Raw genomic sequence first — 19,523 nt, forward strand, 5'->3', positions numbered from 1 at the left:
AAGAATATATTGCCCAGGTGTTAGCGTAACGGAAAACTAAAGACCTTGCATGTCATGAAACCTTTCAAGTTTAGACAGGTTTCCCCCCTTAATTGCGACAAGGGTTCTTAACTGTTTTGTCTCGTTTACTGCAGCAGTCCATTTTTCGACATTTTGCTTTGTTTTTCTAATCTATTCGAAGCTTGTCCCTTTGCAAATATGAATGCGTAGTTTTTGCATGACAAAGTAGAAAACCGCAAACACTTTAAAATGTAGATGTTACCTCGCCTTCTGTTGCACTGGAAATTTTGAAAGAACCGGTTTGCAGGAGGACAACCGTTGGTGTGTTTTTAAAACAAAAGGGCGTTGAAAACTTACAACTTCAGAGTATATTCAGTTGGCGCTACAAAACATTTCAGAGGTTACTTCGTAGAAAACAGCGTAGCATATGTAAAGACTGATTTAACTTAGGAGGTAATAGCGTCTGTGCTATAATGGCAAACATGCAGGTTTGTCTTTGTCAGTAGAAATCATGTCACAACAGCATAGGCCTACAGTAGCAAAGAAATTGGTCGAGAATCACAGTAACATACTGTTATGAATAAACATTTTTATTCTAGATAAGTTTTGTGGTCATGCAAAGTAGTCTACCCTGGCGTCAAGCAGAGTCATAGTTGTATGTACCCTTTTTTGACGGCAAGGACATGCAATTGCACTTTATTAAACTGGTCTTCGGAATTCACAGGTCGGCGAGAATAAATAAGGAAAACACTTTTTAATTCCAGTCTCGGGGTGCAAATTGTCCACCTAAAACGCAACATAGCCTATTTAGTACACCAAAACCAACCTCTTTCGCCCACGCGGTAGTAGTCTGTTTGCGAGAGGTTTGCTGCGAATGAATGCAATTTACTGGCAAAGCGGGTAGTAAGTTTTATACCAGATTGGGATGCTGTTTGTTAAAACGGGCTAACAACCTAATTGGCTACCCGAGTGGGCGCAGTATATGGTCCCGATTTATTTTGGGGTTGAGTTGAGTTTTTTTGCTCATATACTAACTTTTTGGTTATCTTTGCACCTACCTTGCTACCACGGTGGGTCGTTTGAGTGCCACTTTATAAATCCTTTTTAGGCTACCACTTAAAACGATATGATGGAGTCATTTCCGATTTCCTCCAGGTGGCGGTGCTTCCATGCAAAAGAACGTTTGTAAACAAACACACGTGATAATGATGTGATGACACGATTGTTGCCCACGGTCGTCTTATGACAGTTTACAGTTGATTTGATTTCAGTTTTTAGATAGATATGTACTCAAATATAACTTTTTTACGTAGGTTTCCCAGTAGAAATGCCTAAAATATAATTAACAGCAGCTATTTGGTTTTGGTAGCCACAGTAGTAATAGCTAGTTGCTGTAAGTATAGGAGATCCAAAATGAGTTCTCCAAAATCTTCTGGATCGCAAGCTTCTGGTAGGTGATTTTATTTTAGTTTTAATGTTTTTATTTTTGGAAAACGAAGTAGTACTGAACGGTGTGAATAGTTAAGTTTCTTAATTTTAGTTATTTGTGTCACAGCTTTAGCTGCTGCACTTATATCCAGTTCGTTTGACAAAGACCAAAAGATTAAAGAAGCCATATCAAATTCATTATCAGCATTTGGAAAGCAAAGCCCAGAGCTGGTTTTGGAAGCTATCCATGAATTTCTTGTAAAACATCCAAAAGTAAGGAATTTTTGATTGTTTCTAAACCTAAAGGTACGGTTGATATGTGGGCAGTGCACAGGCAAACACAATAGTACATGCGTATTGGTGCAGAGTAATTGCACATTTTTCATTTAGCTTTACACATTATGACTAAAAAATGTTTTTTCTAACATCCTCATTGGAAGTTTTACTAAGCCATTACTTTCTATAATGCAATAATGTTTCTTTTAATTGGTTGCAGATAGACCAACAACACAGAATTTTACTGCTGCATTGCATGAACAACATTCTTGAAGAGAAATGTTCAGCAATATGCACAGAAACAGCAAAAAAAATAATCGGTCTTGCTTCAGAAGACCTTACCAAGTCAAAAGTAAGAAGAAATTTTAGTGCTTTGTAAAATGTTTGTGACATTCAAAATGGGTACACACCTATATATAAACTAGTCTACTTTATTTAAATAGTTTTCTTAAACATAAGTAACATCACACCATAGTATGTAATTTGTTTGTGTCAAAAATTGTGTGCAGAAAGCTATACTGGAATTACATGGTGTTGCAAGTGACATTCTTGTGTCGGTTGGAATGTGCTTTCTTAGTGATGTCATGGATGAATTGCTGAAAAAATTTGTTCCAGGAATTTTACCACACTCTTTTGTGGTACAAACCCTTGGAAAACTTTCCATTGCTAATGGTGGGTTTGATCCCATAGGAGTTTTGTCATATAATTTTTAAAATATACCATGTAAAGTAAAAATGTAAACATTGATCACAAGTATAAATTAATATGAATTAAATGAAAATTGGCATTTTTAGTGAATGGAATGTCAGCTTACATGGGAAAGTTATTGAGCACCACATTGCCTCTTTTATCATTGGCAAAAAACGATGTTGTAAGGTAATACATTTCCAGCATATAAATGTTTTTTTGTTATGTTTTAAACACTAAACAATAAAGAATTGGATTGGAAAAATTTTTTTTTCATATATATGTTTTTCTTTTAGAGTCATATTTTCAAAGTGTTTGATGAACTTTTGTGAGAGTATCTTAGAATTTGTTGCCAATGACAACGGAGAAGAAAATCAAATCACCAAAACTACCTTCTCCACTGAAATTTATGGAGCCTATGACATTTTGTATAACACATGGTTACAAACCAGGGAAACTAAGGTTTGTATAAAGTATGAAGCTGTGTTTTGCCCACAGTTTGATCAAATTTATATAGGCAGATTTAAATGCAATGTGTAATTTGTGTCATGTGTAAGGAACCATTTTTTGTTTTATTGCTGATAACTTATGCTCATGTTGTCTAAACAATTGTATTGAAGCAACTGGCATTTACAAATTGTGCTGTGTCATTACACTGTCATTCGTTTCCTTTTCTGCTTGTAATTAGATCCACACTTAATATAATAATAAATAGCATGAAAACAAAGGCACAATGTTAATGGCTGTAATATCATATGGTGGCAGTTTTGGCATGAGCAAGTTTTGTTCAACTTGGTTGTACATCAGTGTTTAAGACCGATATTAAATTTTGTATTTTGCAATATATATATATACAGCATTTATTCTAGAACAGTGGTTCTCAACCTTTTTTCTTTCGTGGCCCACTTTCATTGCAAAAAAAATTCTGTGGCCCAGTAAATTTTTAAGATAGAAAGAAAACAACTATAAAATAGGTTCAGAACAAAAAAACAAAACAAAAACATTCCTTCTCAATTCCTCCCCAAGCCATTATTCTTGTAAAATTGAGTGTAGTGACACAAATGAAAGTAAATTTTAAAAAAAGCTTTCTATTTGATTGGTCTGTGGCCCAATCAAAATGCTTCCATGGCCATGGCCCACTGGTTGAGAACCACTGTTCTAGAACAATCATATCATTACATACATATTCTTTATATCGAAAGTGTTTTAATCTAGGGCTTGAAGTTAGGTTCGTAGGGGTAAATTAGACACTGTGCTTTTAATTTTTTTTGGCCCCATGACCACATTTTTAAATTGTCTTGAGTGTTGAAAAAAAAAATTGAATCAGTGAAATTATTGTAAATGTACACCTAATTTTGTGCATAGTTTCCATTGTTTACTTGATCATTAATAAGTAACTGCTCAACTGCTAACTTGTGTGTAGTAAAAATACAGGTTTGTTTACCTTGGAGTTGATTAACTACTTTACAGGTTAAAGCAAAACCTAAGGTAACACCAAACTATGAATTCCATTCTCTTTGTCACATTCTGTAATCATGACACTGTTTCAACATTTGCCATTTGTATGAGCATTTATTGATAAATCATGATTTCCCAATGTGTGCTTGCCAAACAAAGTTAAATTACATTTAACTAAAAACATGACAAACCGTTTTGCATGTGTTGTTTTATCCCTTCTGGTTTTAAAAGCAACTTTTGTATGCATTATGAACAAAAGGTTTGCAACCAGATGCTTGCCTACATGCAGTTTGTTTTGTTTGCATTTTACTTGTGGAAAGTGTGCTTTTTTGGGGTCTATCCATCATATTTCACTGGGTTGCAGGAATTTACTCAAATAAAGCTAATTTAGAACACAGAAACTTCAGGAGAGTCCCAGTGGGCATTGTTATCCTTCATTAATTTTTTTTAATGATGATGTCTCTGAGTCCATTGGTTGTGTTTTATGGTGCTTAATGAGTACTGTCCTATTTATGACCAGTTTGTTTTATCATGCTTCGATATTTTGATAGTGTACCCCCACAATGCATTTTTATGATTTTGTTTCAATAAATTGCATGCAATCATTGCTATGTTTTTAATGGCCTTGCAGAGTAAGTACGATGTCTATGTTTGTAACATACCCATTCATAATTATAGGTTGTCTGTGCTGTGGTGGGAGCTCTTGGCAAAATGTCTCATCTCATGGAATGTGAAAAACTTGAAGTTAATGCACCAAAACTGGTATCAATGCTCATGTCCCTTAACCGAAGGTAAAATATAAACAGTTTTGTAGCTTCATTGAAAGCTATAAGCTATATTCGCAAAGTTGCAAGTCAGCATGTTATTTGCATGAGTTCCTAATTCAACCCACAAGAAAGGCTCCTCTTATAGTTTGGGATGACACATTGTTAAAATTAGACTTTGAAAATATGTGTACTATATTATAAATACATTTTTTTTTGGCTTTCACCTTTGGCTAATTCTGAATCCCAAGTTTGCATTGAGACCTCAAATTGCAGCTTAGAATGCTTTTTCTGTATTTTATCCATTTTTGCTAAAAGTTCACGGGACCAAAATTTCTAGACACACATCAGACCCTCTGCCTCTCACAACAGCCCTGTGTGATGTTATTGCAGCAGTCAATGAATGCAAAAGCAATGTTCTGGAGCAGAACCTGGATGGACTGACTGTTAATCTACATAACCAGGTAGTAATTTTGATAATTAACGAAAGCACATTTAAATTTTATGTATATAATGCTTATAATAACGACTCTATCTTGTGTAATAGGTTTGGAACACGCCAGAGAGTTCCTCACCTTCGCTTGTAAAAAACTACAATGAAGTCCTCAGATGCTTTGGAATCTTGGGTAGGTTTATAATGATTTATAGTCTTTTAATAAACCAAGAAAAATTAAATAATTCAGCATTTTTGCATTCATATTTGCAAATTTTGTTCAATGTAGAGGTATTTTGCACTAACATAGTTTTTGTGCCTACATTTTGACGACTCATTCTGTACATTGACATAACACAGGAAATTGGTTGATTGAGTAGACATCCTCTGTGCTTTACATTTAATATTTGAAAAATAATAAGTTTGCTATTACTTGTTAAGTACACGCTTGTTTTCAAACTATGATTTGAAATAAAGTGTGTTTGAAAAAAAATGTTTTTGGTTTTATAATTGTAACGGCTAACAACCATGTTTTTTTGTTTATTGAATTTTTTTTACTTACAGCTTCAGAGTATTCTGACATTATAATCAGAGTGATCCTACAGAGAGCAGAGTCCCGTGAGGAAAAAGTTCGGGCTGGCAACTTGGTGGTTTTAAGACATCTCATCAATTCAAATGGTCAGTTAAAGTTCATACAAACTCAAATGGTCAGTTCAAGTTGATTTAATAACCATATTTTTTGTTTTAAAAATTCATTTTTATTTTACCCTCAATTGCACCAGTTGTTGGAAAAAAACATCTCTTTTTTAATAACCATTTTTTCGGTAAAACCGTGTTTTTATTTTAACCTCAATTGCACCAGTTGTGGTTAGTTGTATATTTGTTGATAAAACACACACACACAAAAACATTTTTTTTTTGCAACAGAGTCAATGGAAAATCATAAGGACCTGATTGTCACTGGATTCTTGCTTCATCTCAATGAGACAAGCAATAAAGTGAAACTAAACATGGGAAAGGTAAAGACCAAAAAGCTTTAAATACAATGTACAAAACAGATCATAGATTTTGTAAAAAGTGTACATAGTGTATAAACGTGTCATTTTAAACCATTAGTGTCCATTGTTTTTGACGCTGGTCACTGCAACCAATGCAAAAGTTGACAAACATCTAATTAATAAACTACACAAACTACCAATATTTTTTCTCATTTCCCGAAGTGAACAAAGTACAAACAAAATTGGTGTATGTGGGCAATATAGCGAAGGAACACTTTTTTAGTTATCAATATAAAATTACTTTTTTAAAATATGCTGTCTTGAAAACAACGCCTTAAATGGGACTGTGTATGTCTTGAAATGTGGCTTTTAAACTGACTCTAAAACTTCTGCACAGAACCTACTACTACTTTCAGGTGTTTTTAATTTATGAGATTTGCAAATTTCAAATCAACTTACTTTATATCAACCTGTTGTTTTCTGACACAGCTGATTATTGCCATGGCAACCCATGGATATTTGGAATGTGAAGGTGGGCAAGAATATATTCAGTTTATTGTAAGGCAATGCAGTCTTCCTGTAAGCCAGCAACAGAACAAAGACAAAACTGCTGTCACAAATGAACAAGTGCGAACAATGTGTGATGATATTCTAAAACTCATCACAACAACTGTTGAAGGATTAGAAAAGGTTTGTATTTCCCAACATACTTAACATTAGTGATGCTATGAAATATGCTTTGGTTTGGGCCCAAACCTTTTGAGGCGGGTTTGGTGCATCACTACACTCAGGGTTGTCATACTGTCCTTATTTTAAGATTTGTCTGAATTTTGAAGGGTAATGTCTTGTCCTGAATTTTTTTTAAAATGCCCTTGTTTTTGGCTTAAGTCCTCATTTTGTCAATTCCCTGCTACAAGTAAAAGTAAACCTAGACCTGAGCTATCATGAGATGCATGAAGTATTCTACCAACAAGCTGAAACTTGCTGAAACAAATTGTTTCTGGCAAAAATGACATGTGATATGACATGGCTTGTATAAATGCAACAATGTTTGTTTCTTTTCACATACAAATTTAATTTTACGGTGCTCCTTATTTTTCTGTCCATGTCGATGACAACCCTGACTACATTGCATCACATGCTTGTAAACAGAATTAGAGTTTGATAAGGAATTTTGGCTTGCCCTGAAAATTTGTGTTTAAAGCTGATGTTTGGCAAAACTTCAAGCCTTTTAATGGTGACATAAATTTGGTTTGAATCTTATTTTTTTGTTTTTCAGGTGCTTTGGCCTTATCTGTTTGAACTTGTTACTAGTCTTGAGTTGTCCAACTCTCTAGGAGTGATTTTTCACTCACTTGCCCACATTGCACAGAAAAAGAGAGAAGAAAAGGCTGAAGACCTTCTCATTGATTTTAACCATACAGGTAATATAAAAACACAAAAAAGGTTGATGGTAGGCATTCCTTTGTTTTTTCGTTGACGAAACCTCAAAAACAGTTGTTTGAATAAACAGGCGTTTGTCTTGGATTTTTCGGCCCTTTTACTCCTCCACCCACTTTATATCATATGAACAAGAGCCTGATGTATTGTGTTGATTAATAGTTTGCTCTGCTTGTTTAATTTACAAAATGCCTGGAGGTATGTAGCACCAACCTGGTGGTGGAACTCTATTTTTTATTCAAAAAATATTATTTAATATCTTTGATATCTTTTGATAGAAGTATTTGTATTTGACTAAACATATAAATTAAGATTTTGCACACAGTAAATGTTCCATCTCCCGTTGCTCTTTTCTCACGGATTGTGGTGACACTTGCACATCCTCACACACCAAGATCATATCCAGAGGAAACACTACTTCTTCTGCAAAACTTCAGTGCCAATGTGCACCCTGAAGTGGTAGAAATGTGGGATGAAATTATCCCCAAGATTGTTCAACATTTGCAAGGTATCTGAAATTTTTTGATATCTACTGTATATTGCAATGTGCATAAGGTGTTTACTGATAACTTGTCTCTAAGGCAGGGGTTCCCAACCTGTGGAAGGTTTTTCAGGTGGTACGCCATACACAAGTAGCTTTCGTTCTTTTCGCAAAAGCATGGATTCACAACTTTATATTTTGTTCGACCAATTGAAGGACAGTAATCAAAAACAAAAATCTCATTGAGTTTAGTTGTGGCGCTTTAGTGTTATTTCAGTAGGCCAATGTTATTCTTCTGAATAAAATATGAGTCGATCAGATTAGTTGTTCTGCAGGAATGGGTACGCATGGCAGTACAGAGCGTCCAAGTGGTACGAGATCGTAAAAAGGTTGGGAACTCCTGCTCTAAGGGCTTGAGATGATTAAACTCACATAATATTGAATCTTTAGCCAAATCATTGAAAACAGTGACTTAATTTGTATTCAGCAACTATATTTTTTTCACACTTGTGAGTAACAATGTTTTGATCTGTTGTAGATAACATTGAGAACAAGGAAAATTGGTCGCAAACAGTTTGGGAAGACTTGCTTTTGAAGGTTAGTATAGCTACATTATTCAATTCCCTTTTGTAACAGTATTGTATTTGTTTTAGCAAAAATGTTTTAAAGATATTGTTTTCCTATTTGACATGTCTGCTTAGGGTTTTATCATATTTTTGATCTGAAAACATTTTACCAAATTGCATAAAAAATCTACACACCATAGATAAATTTGGTCTACTATTTATAATTGGGACTACCACATGGTAGATAAATTTTTGATCGTATTCTATGTAAACTGTGAAGCAAAATGCCTGCCTTGTAGTTTCTTCAAAAGACACTTGATAAAATAGACAATGAGGAATGGACTTGTTCAGTTGGTCAATCACTTACTGCTCAATGGAATCTGTATGAGTTTGAGCCAACATACAAGGTACGTATCTGTCAAAAAGGTAATCACAGTATAGACCACAATAGTTTGTTTAGGTGCACCAGCCCTAATTATGCTTCTACTTTAAATTTACATCCCACCACAGACTAGACTTTCTGACCCATGTCTTGCTACACAAGACTTTGTATATATCTAGCTTTGGTTTAGCATTACACTTCTTGCAGGCACAGTGAAAATTTTGTGATGAAGTTAAACTTTTAGATAGGAATATTGTTATTCTTGCAGGCTACACCTTAATGAATTAGTTCATAACATTTATTTTAGAATTTTGCTTACAAATGCCTTGGAGTTGTTCTAAGGAAAACACAAAACAAGGAATTTGTCGAGTCATACCTTGCTACTTTGTTTCTCACTGTCAAACACTTGCACCAACAAGAGAGAGAGGTGGGATTATCTTCTATCATGTATCTAACCGATCTTTTACAGTCTTAACTTGTATTTCACCTCCCATCCCATAACGCTTTGTAATACGGTTGGAAATAGCTGCAGTGCATTCAGACATTATCCACCAATTGTGGCTCGACTTTTTTGTGCTCCATAACGTTTCAACGTTGTGTAGCTATTTTAGACTTTGTGCTTGTTTTAGTGCAATTGTATTGCTATGTTGTCTTTCACCCAGCGAAATGAACTCCATTCATTCTTTTTCAATTTACCTGTATCAGCATACTTTATGATGCAAAACAATATGTGCAAAACATTTCATATGTTGGCAAAATGTGGCATAGTCCTATAGCTCATTTAGGTACCCATCAATCATAACATGAATTCCATTATTAAATAACCTCCAATTTGGATGAAATTTAAACATTGCTAAAGTGTTGGTATAGCAGGGAATTTTTAACTTTTTCGATATTTTTCTGTTCTGACAGGGAGCTGCAGTATGTGTTGGTTACTGTGCATCCTCACATCTTGATGCCACACTTTCAAGACTCAGTGAATACACGAAGCTGAATATTTCTAAGAAGGAATCCTCCTATTTCAACTTTCTAAAGGTAAGTAAATAACATATAGTCATGCTAATTGCCTGAATTTTTTTTTTGCTATTTGACTTACGCAGAGTGAGAGATCACTTGTGGATTTGGAGAACGTCAAAGGCTTTGTTGCTTTATGTTGTGGTTACATTGCATTTTATGGACCTTCCCAACTGATAACCTCAAGAATTGAAACTAACATTGTTAAGACCATTATGCCTCTTTTTAAGGGAATCAAGGTATGTATTTGCTCTGTTAACACACATGTTTTTAAGTTATGATTTTCAATTTAGCTCAAGAAATTATAATGCAACATACATGGGTTAGAAAACTTAAAAAAATGCCGTTTAGTGTCATTGTGTTAAAAATAACAAGGTGAAAGCAAAAATGAATTTACCAGTTTTGTACAAGTATTTTTAGCGTGTAGTTTCTGACAAATTTACAAGTAAAAGTTTTGTTCCAAATATTGAATTTTATTTGTTTGTTTGTAAATTCAAAAGTATTTATCTAAATAAAAATACAGTACATGTCAGTTAATCTAGACCAGTTTGGACCAAAAAAGTCGTACAGATTAGGAAAAGATCTGGATTAACCAGGGTTTGTTATTACAAGCCCTACCACATTACAAATCATTTGTACCTCAAGTTTTGTCTGAATTAGTTGAAGATCTGGATTACCTGATTCCGTTTTAACAGAGGTTTGCTGCATTTAGGACCCGGTTATTAGAGGGGATTTTTCCAGTTCGGTAAATTTGATTGCTCGCTCTTTGGATCCGGACCATTTTACCAGTAACTCAAACAAACCAAGATATGTGTTCGCTGCTCGTGAAGATTTCACCACAAAGTTAATGGTTTACATGAGAGATGATGCACATGACAAACCTACTCATCTCAAAGCCATGATAATGAAGGCCTGTGCCTCTCTTGTGTATCCTTAAATGTTGTTGATATTGGTACTATTGTAATCGTAAGGTTGAAAAAAGATATAGATGGAAACAAAGTATTTTGGAACACTATACACAGATCACTTCATAGGTCTAATGATAATCATAATGGCCCGGACAGATGCAAAAATCAACATAATTTATTATCCAGACGCTTGATGTGATGTTGCAAAGTGATTTGTTTAAATTCAATGCTTTTTTTAGTTTTAAAACTATTATATCTGTTCAAAATGTAAATGACCAAGCACTAAAGCACTTATGCTTACAAAAACAAATAATTAACAGAAATGCAGGGTGTGTAACTTGTATGCATATAAATGGTATAAGGAAAGCAATCCTTTATGTTGTACTCGGCTAAAGATGTTTTTTGTGTGATTATGCAAAAGGTTATGTATTTAATTTCTTGACTATTATTTCATGACAAAAGCAAGCTGGACCCTCCGATGGCAGACACTGACATTGCAGCACTTGTGAAACAGTGTGTTACTGCTATAATTCCTATTCCTGAACCAACAAAAGAATCAAGTCAAAATGTGCGTACACTGCAACTTGTTAATAGTTTAGCCGTCAAATTTTTCTACTTGATTTTCACATCAACTTAAGACAACAAAGCTATTGACATTTTGGATTGTTCCATTTGTAATTCAAAAATATACAGTGGTATCACAAAAACAGTCCATGTGGATATCAATGGTCGGTTAAACTAGGGCTTCAATCCCCAAATAACATAGCTTACATTTGAAATGTTTGATACTTTAAAGAAGTGAACAATATTCTCCACTATATAACTTTTTTAGGATGTGTTCATTGAGTGTGTGGAAAGTCTGCACAGCCTTCTTGAGGAAATTATACGAAAAAGACCAAACTCTGCAGGATTATTTTCTGTCTTCAAGGTATGTACAGTTTTGTTTGGTGTCTGACAAAAAATCAAGTGTAATATGTTTGCATTGTGATGCATTTTTGTTTGAAAGCACTTGGAGCCTTTTCTAATATCCAACACTGACCATGAAAGAAGGCAAGCTTTGAACACTGTACATCAAGCTTTTCAGTCTTATTACAATCTCTTCAAAGTTTCAAATGTAAGTATATTTTGACAAAATTAACTGAAACTTTACAAAAACTAACAGGTTGCCTAAATTATAATACATTTACTGTTAAAGTCTTCAATTTACTGTTTAAGTCTAAATTTTTAGTAAGAAGTTGAATAAATGTAACTGTCACATTAAACTCAATATATGGATGTCTTGTTTTAGTTAAATGCTGAACTGACACATCTTGGTGTTTTCCTTGCTCGCTTGATACCTAGTTGCTGTGATGAGGTACCTGTGATGCGAGAGGCATCACTCAAATGTATTCGGCAACTACTTGACATTCAGAACAAATACAATGGTATAAGTGTATTATAAATCATTTTTGTTTCGTGATTCGGTAAATTTTATTACAGACAAATTTATCTACTTTTTCACAAACTTAGTCGACTTGACTATTTTGAAGTCCAGAAGCCTTTTTTTCTGTCCTTTCATTTTCCTTTGAAAATTGAACTTATTTTGTAGGTGTTGAGGTAGAAGGTCGTAGTTCTGAAAGTGATTCACTTGGAGCAATTTCAAACCAGCTTCAGCAAACTGATGGACAACTTATGTACAAAGCTATTGTTGATCTAGCCCAGGTACAATTTAGAAGTTGTTGTAGGTCACAACTGTACGTAAAATAAACATCACACAGATCGAAGTTGAATATTAATGGGCTCACACCACTCACAATTTTTATTTCTTGATCTTACTGCCATTTTTTCTGTAGGTTCTCTGTGTGAAGATCCCTACGGACTTACTTCACTTTCAACCTGGTTCATTGACGGTTTCGCTTGTTGACACACTATCATGTCCACGAGGCCCTGCAGCATATGGGGCTTGTCTAACACTACATCACATATTTGAATCAAGGGGATCAATATTTGTCCACAAGGTGAATGAACTTGTTGTTAAAGTTTGTCTTAACTTTGTTTACATGTAATTGCTGATTGTTTAGTTTCTAATACTCAGCAAAGGTTATTCTTGTTTGAAGCAAACTGATTTGTTCAAGGCATGACATAATGGCAAGACAAAGTTTTTCAGTTTCAAAATGAGTACAGTGCTTTCTCATTATCTGTTCACTGGCATTCAATTATCTTGTCTAGTGAACAGTTTAATGAAGGGGACAATAGGGTAAATCAAATATTCTACAAAGCATTGCACTGTAAGAGACATATTTTAAACTTCATACTATTGGCAAAACAACATTTGCTTATCTTACAATTTTGAGTCTGCAAAATTTAAATGCCAACATTAAATACAATTGAAATTGTTTTATCTGTTAAAGAAACACTAAATTTGTGGTTTAAAAAATTGTTTTAAAAAGTCACTAGAGTTAAAAAATAGGGCCCATTTAAAGTATAATTGAGTAAGCAAGTATAATTATATACAGATGCACCATAGATTTCATGTGAAACATAGTTGTAGTTTTTTGTACAACATAAATTTATTTCATAAAATCTTGCATACATTACTAGGTTGAAGATATATTGTCTGCCTTGCTGGGAACACTTGCTGAACTTTCTGCTGATGACCGACCAGATTTTGTTCGTAATGGAGTTTTAGATTTGTTTGCTTGTCTTACACGTCACCACACGCATTTATGCATAAAGACTCTACTCTGTACTCCACTTCCATACACAGAGTAAGTTTGATGAATTGCATTGTGAGACTTGGAGAATATAAGGGCTCTGTGTTCATTTTACAAGCAAAATGTGTTAGAAAGGGTTTATAGTTTGTGTTTTTGTGCAACTAAATTTATGTACATTAGGTTAGATCTGTATCATCCACTTTTTAATCTGTTGACATAATAAATCCATCATTTGGGGCTTAAGATTACATACAATGGTTTGATTTATTCATGTTTGCTCAAAACAGCACTAGATTTTTATTGAAACTCATTTGACGTAAGTGCTATATTGCCTCAAACAGGCATATTGACCACTTGTCAAAAAGATTATATGCTTGAGGGGTACTTCAACAACAGTAATTGTTTAAGACAGCTTCTGTGTAAAAGTTTAAAAAATTCAAACAAATTGATGGAAAGCTGTGTAAAGTTTGTTTTCCATGTTACTAAGGTTTAAAAGATTAATGCCATTCAAATTCCCCTTTGCTGAAACATTGAGGTATTGGACTTAAACTCAGAAATGGATCTCCAAATTGTTTTGTTATCTTATTACTCATGTTCTGAACCTAATCTCAATAACTTGTGTATTTGACACAGTGTTGTTGTATCATGTTGGACCAAGATCGGTTGTACTGACATAAGGACGTCTGCAGTTGAGTTTCTGCTTGACCAGTTTGACCGAGGTCTTCCGTATGAGGAAGTATTAAAGCGAAAGGGAAAACCCAAAGAGGGTTCAATGAAAACTGCAACTAAGTCATCCCTTGCTGTGAGCCATGTCAATTTTTTTATTTTCCTCTGAATTTGCTCGTATGAAATTTTTTGATAAAAGGACATTGTTTGATAAAAACCTATATTGAATGGGCAATTTATTTGCACTTTTTTGTTTGTTTTACTTTTCCTTTTTGTTTTACTTTTCCTTTCTTAAAATTTTTTATGTGCATTTTAAACAGTAGGTACTTAACCATCTTACTCATACATTGCTTTTTGCAGATAACTTGTGCCATCCAATATATTCTGGATGCACACAAAATTTCAGTGCGACCCAGATCTCCCAGTAATATCTCATATCACCTAATCGCCATGTCACTTGTCAGAGTTGGTTCCATGATTGATGTCCAATCTCCTCCTAAACTGGGTATTGACCCATACAGGTGGGAATTTTACAAAGACATGAAAACATACTACAGATAATTCCAATTAATCACAAGCTTGTTACTTACTTAAACCATTTAATAGCATAGATAGTGTTGACTGTAACAGCCCATACCAAGTCCAAACTTTTTGCGGCTACATGTCTCTTTGGCAACTGTCTGCTTTTAACAACAGAATTTAATAAATAATACAGTAAATTTTGTACTCTGGTAGAGCTTTAACCAAATGACATAGGTTAATCCGGATCTTTGCCTAATCTCGACAAAATTTTCAACAAATTTTCGAATTAACTGAAAAATCAACCATTAGAATGACTGTAGTCTGTAGGTAAATATGTTGAACGAATAAGTTCCAAAAAGAAAACAAGACTGCAACTTCTGTATCAGTAATTCAGTATATGTTACAGGCAAGCAGTAGATTTGCTGCGTACAGTGATGCAATGTCATTGTGAGTCTGAAATGATGACCAGTCTTGAGCAGCGAAGGGTTTGGTCATTACTTGACATTCGAACTGGTGACACTTTTCTTGAGGCTCTTAGTGCAACTGCTGGGTATGTTCAGTTATCATATTTATTAGATTGTTAGCTGCCCCCAATTACAAGCTGCATGTTTGGGTATCAAAAAACAAAACAATGTAAGCACCCCTCGATTGTAAGTCGCATTTTGTGATGTTAGATACTAATGTTTAATTATGTTGTTACATAGTACAACTATTTGTCAACAATTGTTGGTCAAACAAATATTTGTAACTACCAGAGCGTATGTTGCATGTAAAGCCAATGTGCAAAACAATTTTGAATGCGAAATAAACCAAAAGCATTGGTGTAGAAATAATATTGGTTTGACACAAAAGTGTAAGCCACCCTTGATTGTAAGCCGCTGAAACAGAAACTTTATAAAAAAACAACTTTATAAGCCATGGATGGCAATCGAATAAATACGGTAGGCACTGCACTACTTACAAGCTTTTTTTCATCTTTATGCACTAAACATTAGCTGTTGTTAAATAACCCTATTTTAAACATTTTACTGGTCAAACCTTTTTTATCTTTAAAATCAATGTGACATGATTTTTAGAAGAGTTTTTGGATTTGTTGTACATTTGTGCTCAAGTTTTTACATTGGCTGATAGCCCATCATGTCTGTAAATAACTAGCATATACAGAAGTCAATTTTGTTTGCTTTCTGCTCACGTCAATATGTTTTGTTTTGTAGATCCTTCTGTAAGCATAGACTCGGGGATGTGTCTAACATTGTGTCAAGTCTCAATGTTTATTTACCAAGCATTTATGAGATGAGGCGGGCAACTGTTGTTGGTTTCTTAGCACAGGTACTCAACCTCCGCATAAAATTTTCTATTCAGTATTGTCCAATATGTAACAAAACAAATGTTTTTCAATGATTTTGAAAGTCAGCAAACCTGTTTGTCTCATTGTGTCCCAACAAAGAGAATTGTGAATGCATAGATTGTTTTCTTTTGGGTTTGGTGCTTCAAAACACACTTGTGGAATATATAGTTTCAAAAAAATTCCTTTTGTAAACATTTAACTGTTTTTTTTTGTTTTGACAAAAATTGTCATAAGGGAGGTATGCTGAAAATAAATTTATAGAGGAAAATAACGCCCCAAATAGGTGGTAAAAGTGCCATGCTGTATTATTGAAACGTTTGAATAAGAAAGCATGTCGATTTTTATGTCTATTTGGGCCAATCTTTTCCCCATTAAACTGTGTATATTGTTCCAAATGCGCTAAAATGTTACGCAAAGTTTGTACAATTTTCTGTTACACAAGCCTGATAAAATTGAATACATGTCTTGCAGTGAAATACAAATTTTGTTTTAGGTGCTCATATATCAAAATAATCGATGGTAAATGCTTGTTTTTAGTTGGTAAAGGAACCAGCAGGCAGAGATGATGTGCTGCTGGAAATTGTAATGAACAGTCTAAGGAGCAAGTTGGTGGATCCACATAATCTTGTTCGCCAACTGTGCATTCGGGGACTAGCAAACATCATATTCACCTCCCAGGACCAGGTGAAGTATATTTACCACCATTTTGAAATGCTTTCAGGTCTAACCATTTTACATATTACATGTAGATTGAGCGATACAGCACAAGTGTACTTAGTGCAATGATGACTGGAATGGATGATAAGGATGACTCAGACAATGCGATAACACTGGAAGCAATGTCTGGCCTTGCTAAGTAAATCTTTTATGCCTTAAACTTTTGTTTCATACATAAACAGTTTGGCACCTTGACCTGTTGATTTTAGAATGCTTACAAGGCATTGCTATTTTTGGACTAAAACATATTAAATTTTGCAGATTTCTGAACAAGGTTGAAAGGACAAATATTCACTCAATTTTTATCAATGTCTGTCTTCGTGTTCGTCCATGTTTTGAAAACGTAAGATTGTGTTTGGTAATTTTTAATTACAAAACTTACCTCGTTAAAAGTCAAAAGTTAGGTTTTAATTTAGCTTTAAATAATCCGAATATACGGGTGACATGATGCCTAAAAGAGAATTGGCTAAATCTGGTGTTAACAATACCTACTCTTCATCTACAGACACTTATTCAATGCATGTAAAAGTGTATGTTTTTGTTGACAAACATTTTGCTAAAAAGTGAACCTGTGTAAGTAAGCTGCCCAAAACTAATATTTTACCCTTTTAGGATAACCCAGTTGTGCGTGTAGCAGCATTTCGACTGTTTGGTGCATTAAGTAAATTTGGAACAGGCTCATCTGAAACATCATATGTAGAGCAAGTTCATTCCAATCTTATCTCAATCTTGCTTCACCTAAATGACGAAAGTGTTGATGTTGTGAAGGTATTATTTTTATTTGTATGTGCAGAAACAATTCAAAATTGTCGCCTGAGTATTGCAAATAAAGTAATATACCCCAGTGGTGCATTCTGAGCTTCAAAAAGTGGTTGCAACATTAAACATTATTGAATAATAAAAACAAAAACTATTCTGAAAACATTTTGTAGTTTGGATGTGGTTTACCTTATCAACGAATCATGATAAAAAAACTCAATTATGTTTTTTTTTTTTTTTTAGTCATGCAAGAAAACCCTTAGAGACGTGGGACCACATGTAGGTGCAAATGAGATTAATGAAGTCTTTCAAAAACATCTTGTGGATGAAACAAATTTGCATTATGGAGAGTTCATGAGCAATCTATCCAAGATAATGGTTTGTCGATTTTGTTATAGTTACATACAATCAATATCTGCAACATCATTTTCCAAACAGGTTAACGTGTTTCCAGAAAAGATTAATTTCTATGTGATGGGATGTGTGTCATTTTATAAAAGTCAATGGTCTGTTCTGCGTTGTAATGCTGCTATGTTCACAGGCAAGTTATTATAGTTTATGCTTAGCAATTCAGTAATTCCAAGCACGGGACTATTTTATGTCACATGTACCCCGCACATTTCTCTTCTTCAATTTGTTTTTGTTGTCCGAATATTTCGTGCGAAAAATAAACTTACTTACTTACTTACATTTGCAATTCTTGATGAAGTCATCCTGTAACTTTTTTAGGGTTTTTAATGAGCAATTTAGCAGAAGAACACCATGAAACTGTTAACAAGGAACATGCCTGCAGAGGTATGTAAACATTTTTGTTCATGATTGTTTTTGAAAATTTACCATATCTGTGTTACTGCAGCGCTTATACAACTCCTGAAGGACTCCTCTCCCCAAGTTCGAGGCAAAGCAGCTGAGGCAATGAGTAAACTAGTGCAATACTAATAGATGTTCCTGGATTTTGTATCCCTATTTCTTTGCCTGTATTTGTGATTGATCATCTTTCATTTGAAGGACAGTACTTGGTCTGGTATAATTAAAAGTGCATTATGACATTTCACTGTTACAATTTGTATAGTGTGTTGATTATGTTTATTGAGTTCTTTTGCAGCAGTGATGATTTCATCGTAACAAACTACTTTATGCAACTTTCATTTCCCATATTGACTGATACTATGGATATACTACTTTTATTGTGTTGATTTATAAAAACTTCTATTCTACTCCTGATTTAGTATTCAACCAGTCACATTTACTACAATTTAGAACAACTTACACATATTAATTTGTGCAAGAGCTGTTTCATTTACAATGTTGTTCCTTGGTTTTGTTTGATAATGATTTTCACTTTATCTGAAGGATTTACAAAACCTGCTCTGGTTTTGTATTAATGTGATTGTAAGTGCAAGATTGCTTATGATCTATGCCTATTGTATTTTTAAGAAGCAAAATTGTAATAAAGTAATTACAAGCAATTCGAACTAAAAAACTTACTGTTTAAATAGATGTAAGTTCAGAAAAACACTTTGTCGTTCACCCTTTGGTTTAAAAGATATTCAATTACGAGTATAAATAAATATAGAATAAAGGGATAGGTCTGGGCTTCAGTTCAGGCAACAAGCAAAAAAGACTTACATTGCCTACCAAGCATGAAGTCCTTGGCCAAAGAGAAAGTCGACTTGTTTAGGCTTGTTCCTGAATGGAGACGCCTTTCCTTTTGTGACTGACACTGAATTTTACCTGTAATAAACATGGTATGGGTTTTCTGTTAGTAGCTGATGGTGCCTTTTTGTGTGGCAATCGTAGGACTGACCGTGCATGTATAATTTTTGAACGAAATTAAAAAAGTTGTTTAGTCGCGTGAAGTGAATTACGTCATCTTTGAATTTCAGTATAAACGTTATTTCATTTATCTAGATGAGTTGGTTGATTAATATAAAATTCTACCTAGGTATGAAAACTAAACACTTTTTGTACAACAGCCGGCAC

The 19,523-nt window shown here is 34.1% G+C and overlaps 1 protein-coding gene across 2 annotated transcripts; it reads left to right on the forward strand.

Annotated features, from left to right (window-relative positions):
* The first annotated feature begins 1,293 nt into the window (after window positions 1-1,293).
* LOC145203623 (maestro heat-like repeat-containing protein family member 1) lies at window positions 1,294-19,009 on the forward strand. 2 transcript variants are annotated; one of them, XM_080075880.1, is made up of 39 exons: window positions 1,294-1,450; window positions 1,556-1,701; window positions 1,925-2,056; window positions 2,214-2,376; window positions 2,499-2,580; window positions 2,688-2,853; window positions 4,528-4,640; window positions 4,954-5,077; window positions 5,161-5,239; window positions 5,611-5,724; window positions 5,974-6,065; window positions 6,534-6,734; window positions 7,324-7,468; window positions 7,810-7,992; window positions 8,504-8,562; window positions 8,831-8,938; window positions 9,221-9,340; window positions 9,826-9,948; window positions 10,014-10,166; window positions 10,640-10,854; window positions 11,298-11,403; window positions 11,668-11,763; window positions 11,842-11,949; window positions 12,124-12,259; window positions 12,424-12,536; window positions 12,668-12,832; window positions 13,416-13,582; window positions 14,162-14,330; window positions 14,555-14,715; window positions 15,123-15,266; window positions 15,931-16,045; window positions 16,602-16,748; window positions 16,814-16,920; window positions 17,043-17,124; window positions 17,394-17,549; window positions 17,784-17,918; window positions 17,979-18,081; window positions 18,270-18,335; window positions 18,397-19,009. In XM_080075880.1, exons 1-39 carry the CDS (start codon window positions 1,414-1,416, stop codon window positions 18,477-18,479), a joined length of 4,914 nt encoding a protein of 1,637 aa, XP_079932006.1. In that variant the 5' UTR covers window positions 1,294-1,413; the 3' UTR covers window positions 18,480-19,009. The 2 variants fall into 2 exon arrangements, with proteins under 2 accessions (XP_079932006.1, XP_079932007.1); XM_080075881.1 differs by lacking the exons at window positions 17,979-18,081; window positions 18,397-19,009 and having other exon boundaries at window positions 18,270-18,334.
* Window positions 19,010-19,523: the final 514 nt, after the last annotated feature.

The sequence above is a fragment of the Phallusia mammillata genome, chromosome 8, assembly GCF_965637545.1.
Source record: "Phallusia mammillata chromosome 8, kaPhaMamm4.hap1.1, whole genome shotgun sequence".
NCBI lineage: Eukaryota > Metazoa > Chordata > Ascidiacea > Phlebobranchia > Ascidiidae > Phallusia > Phallusia mammillata.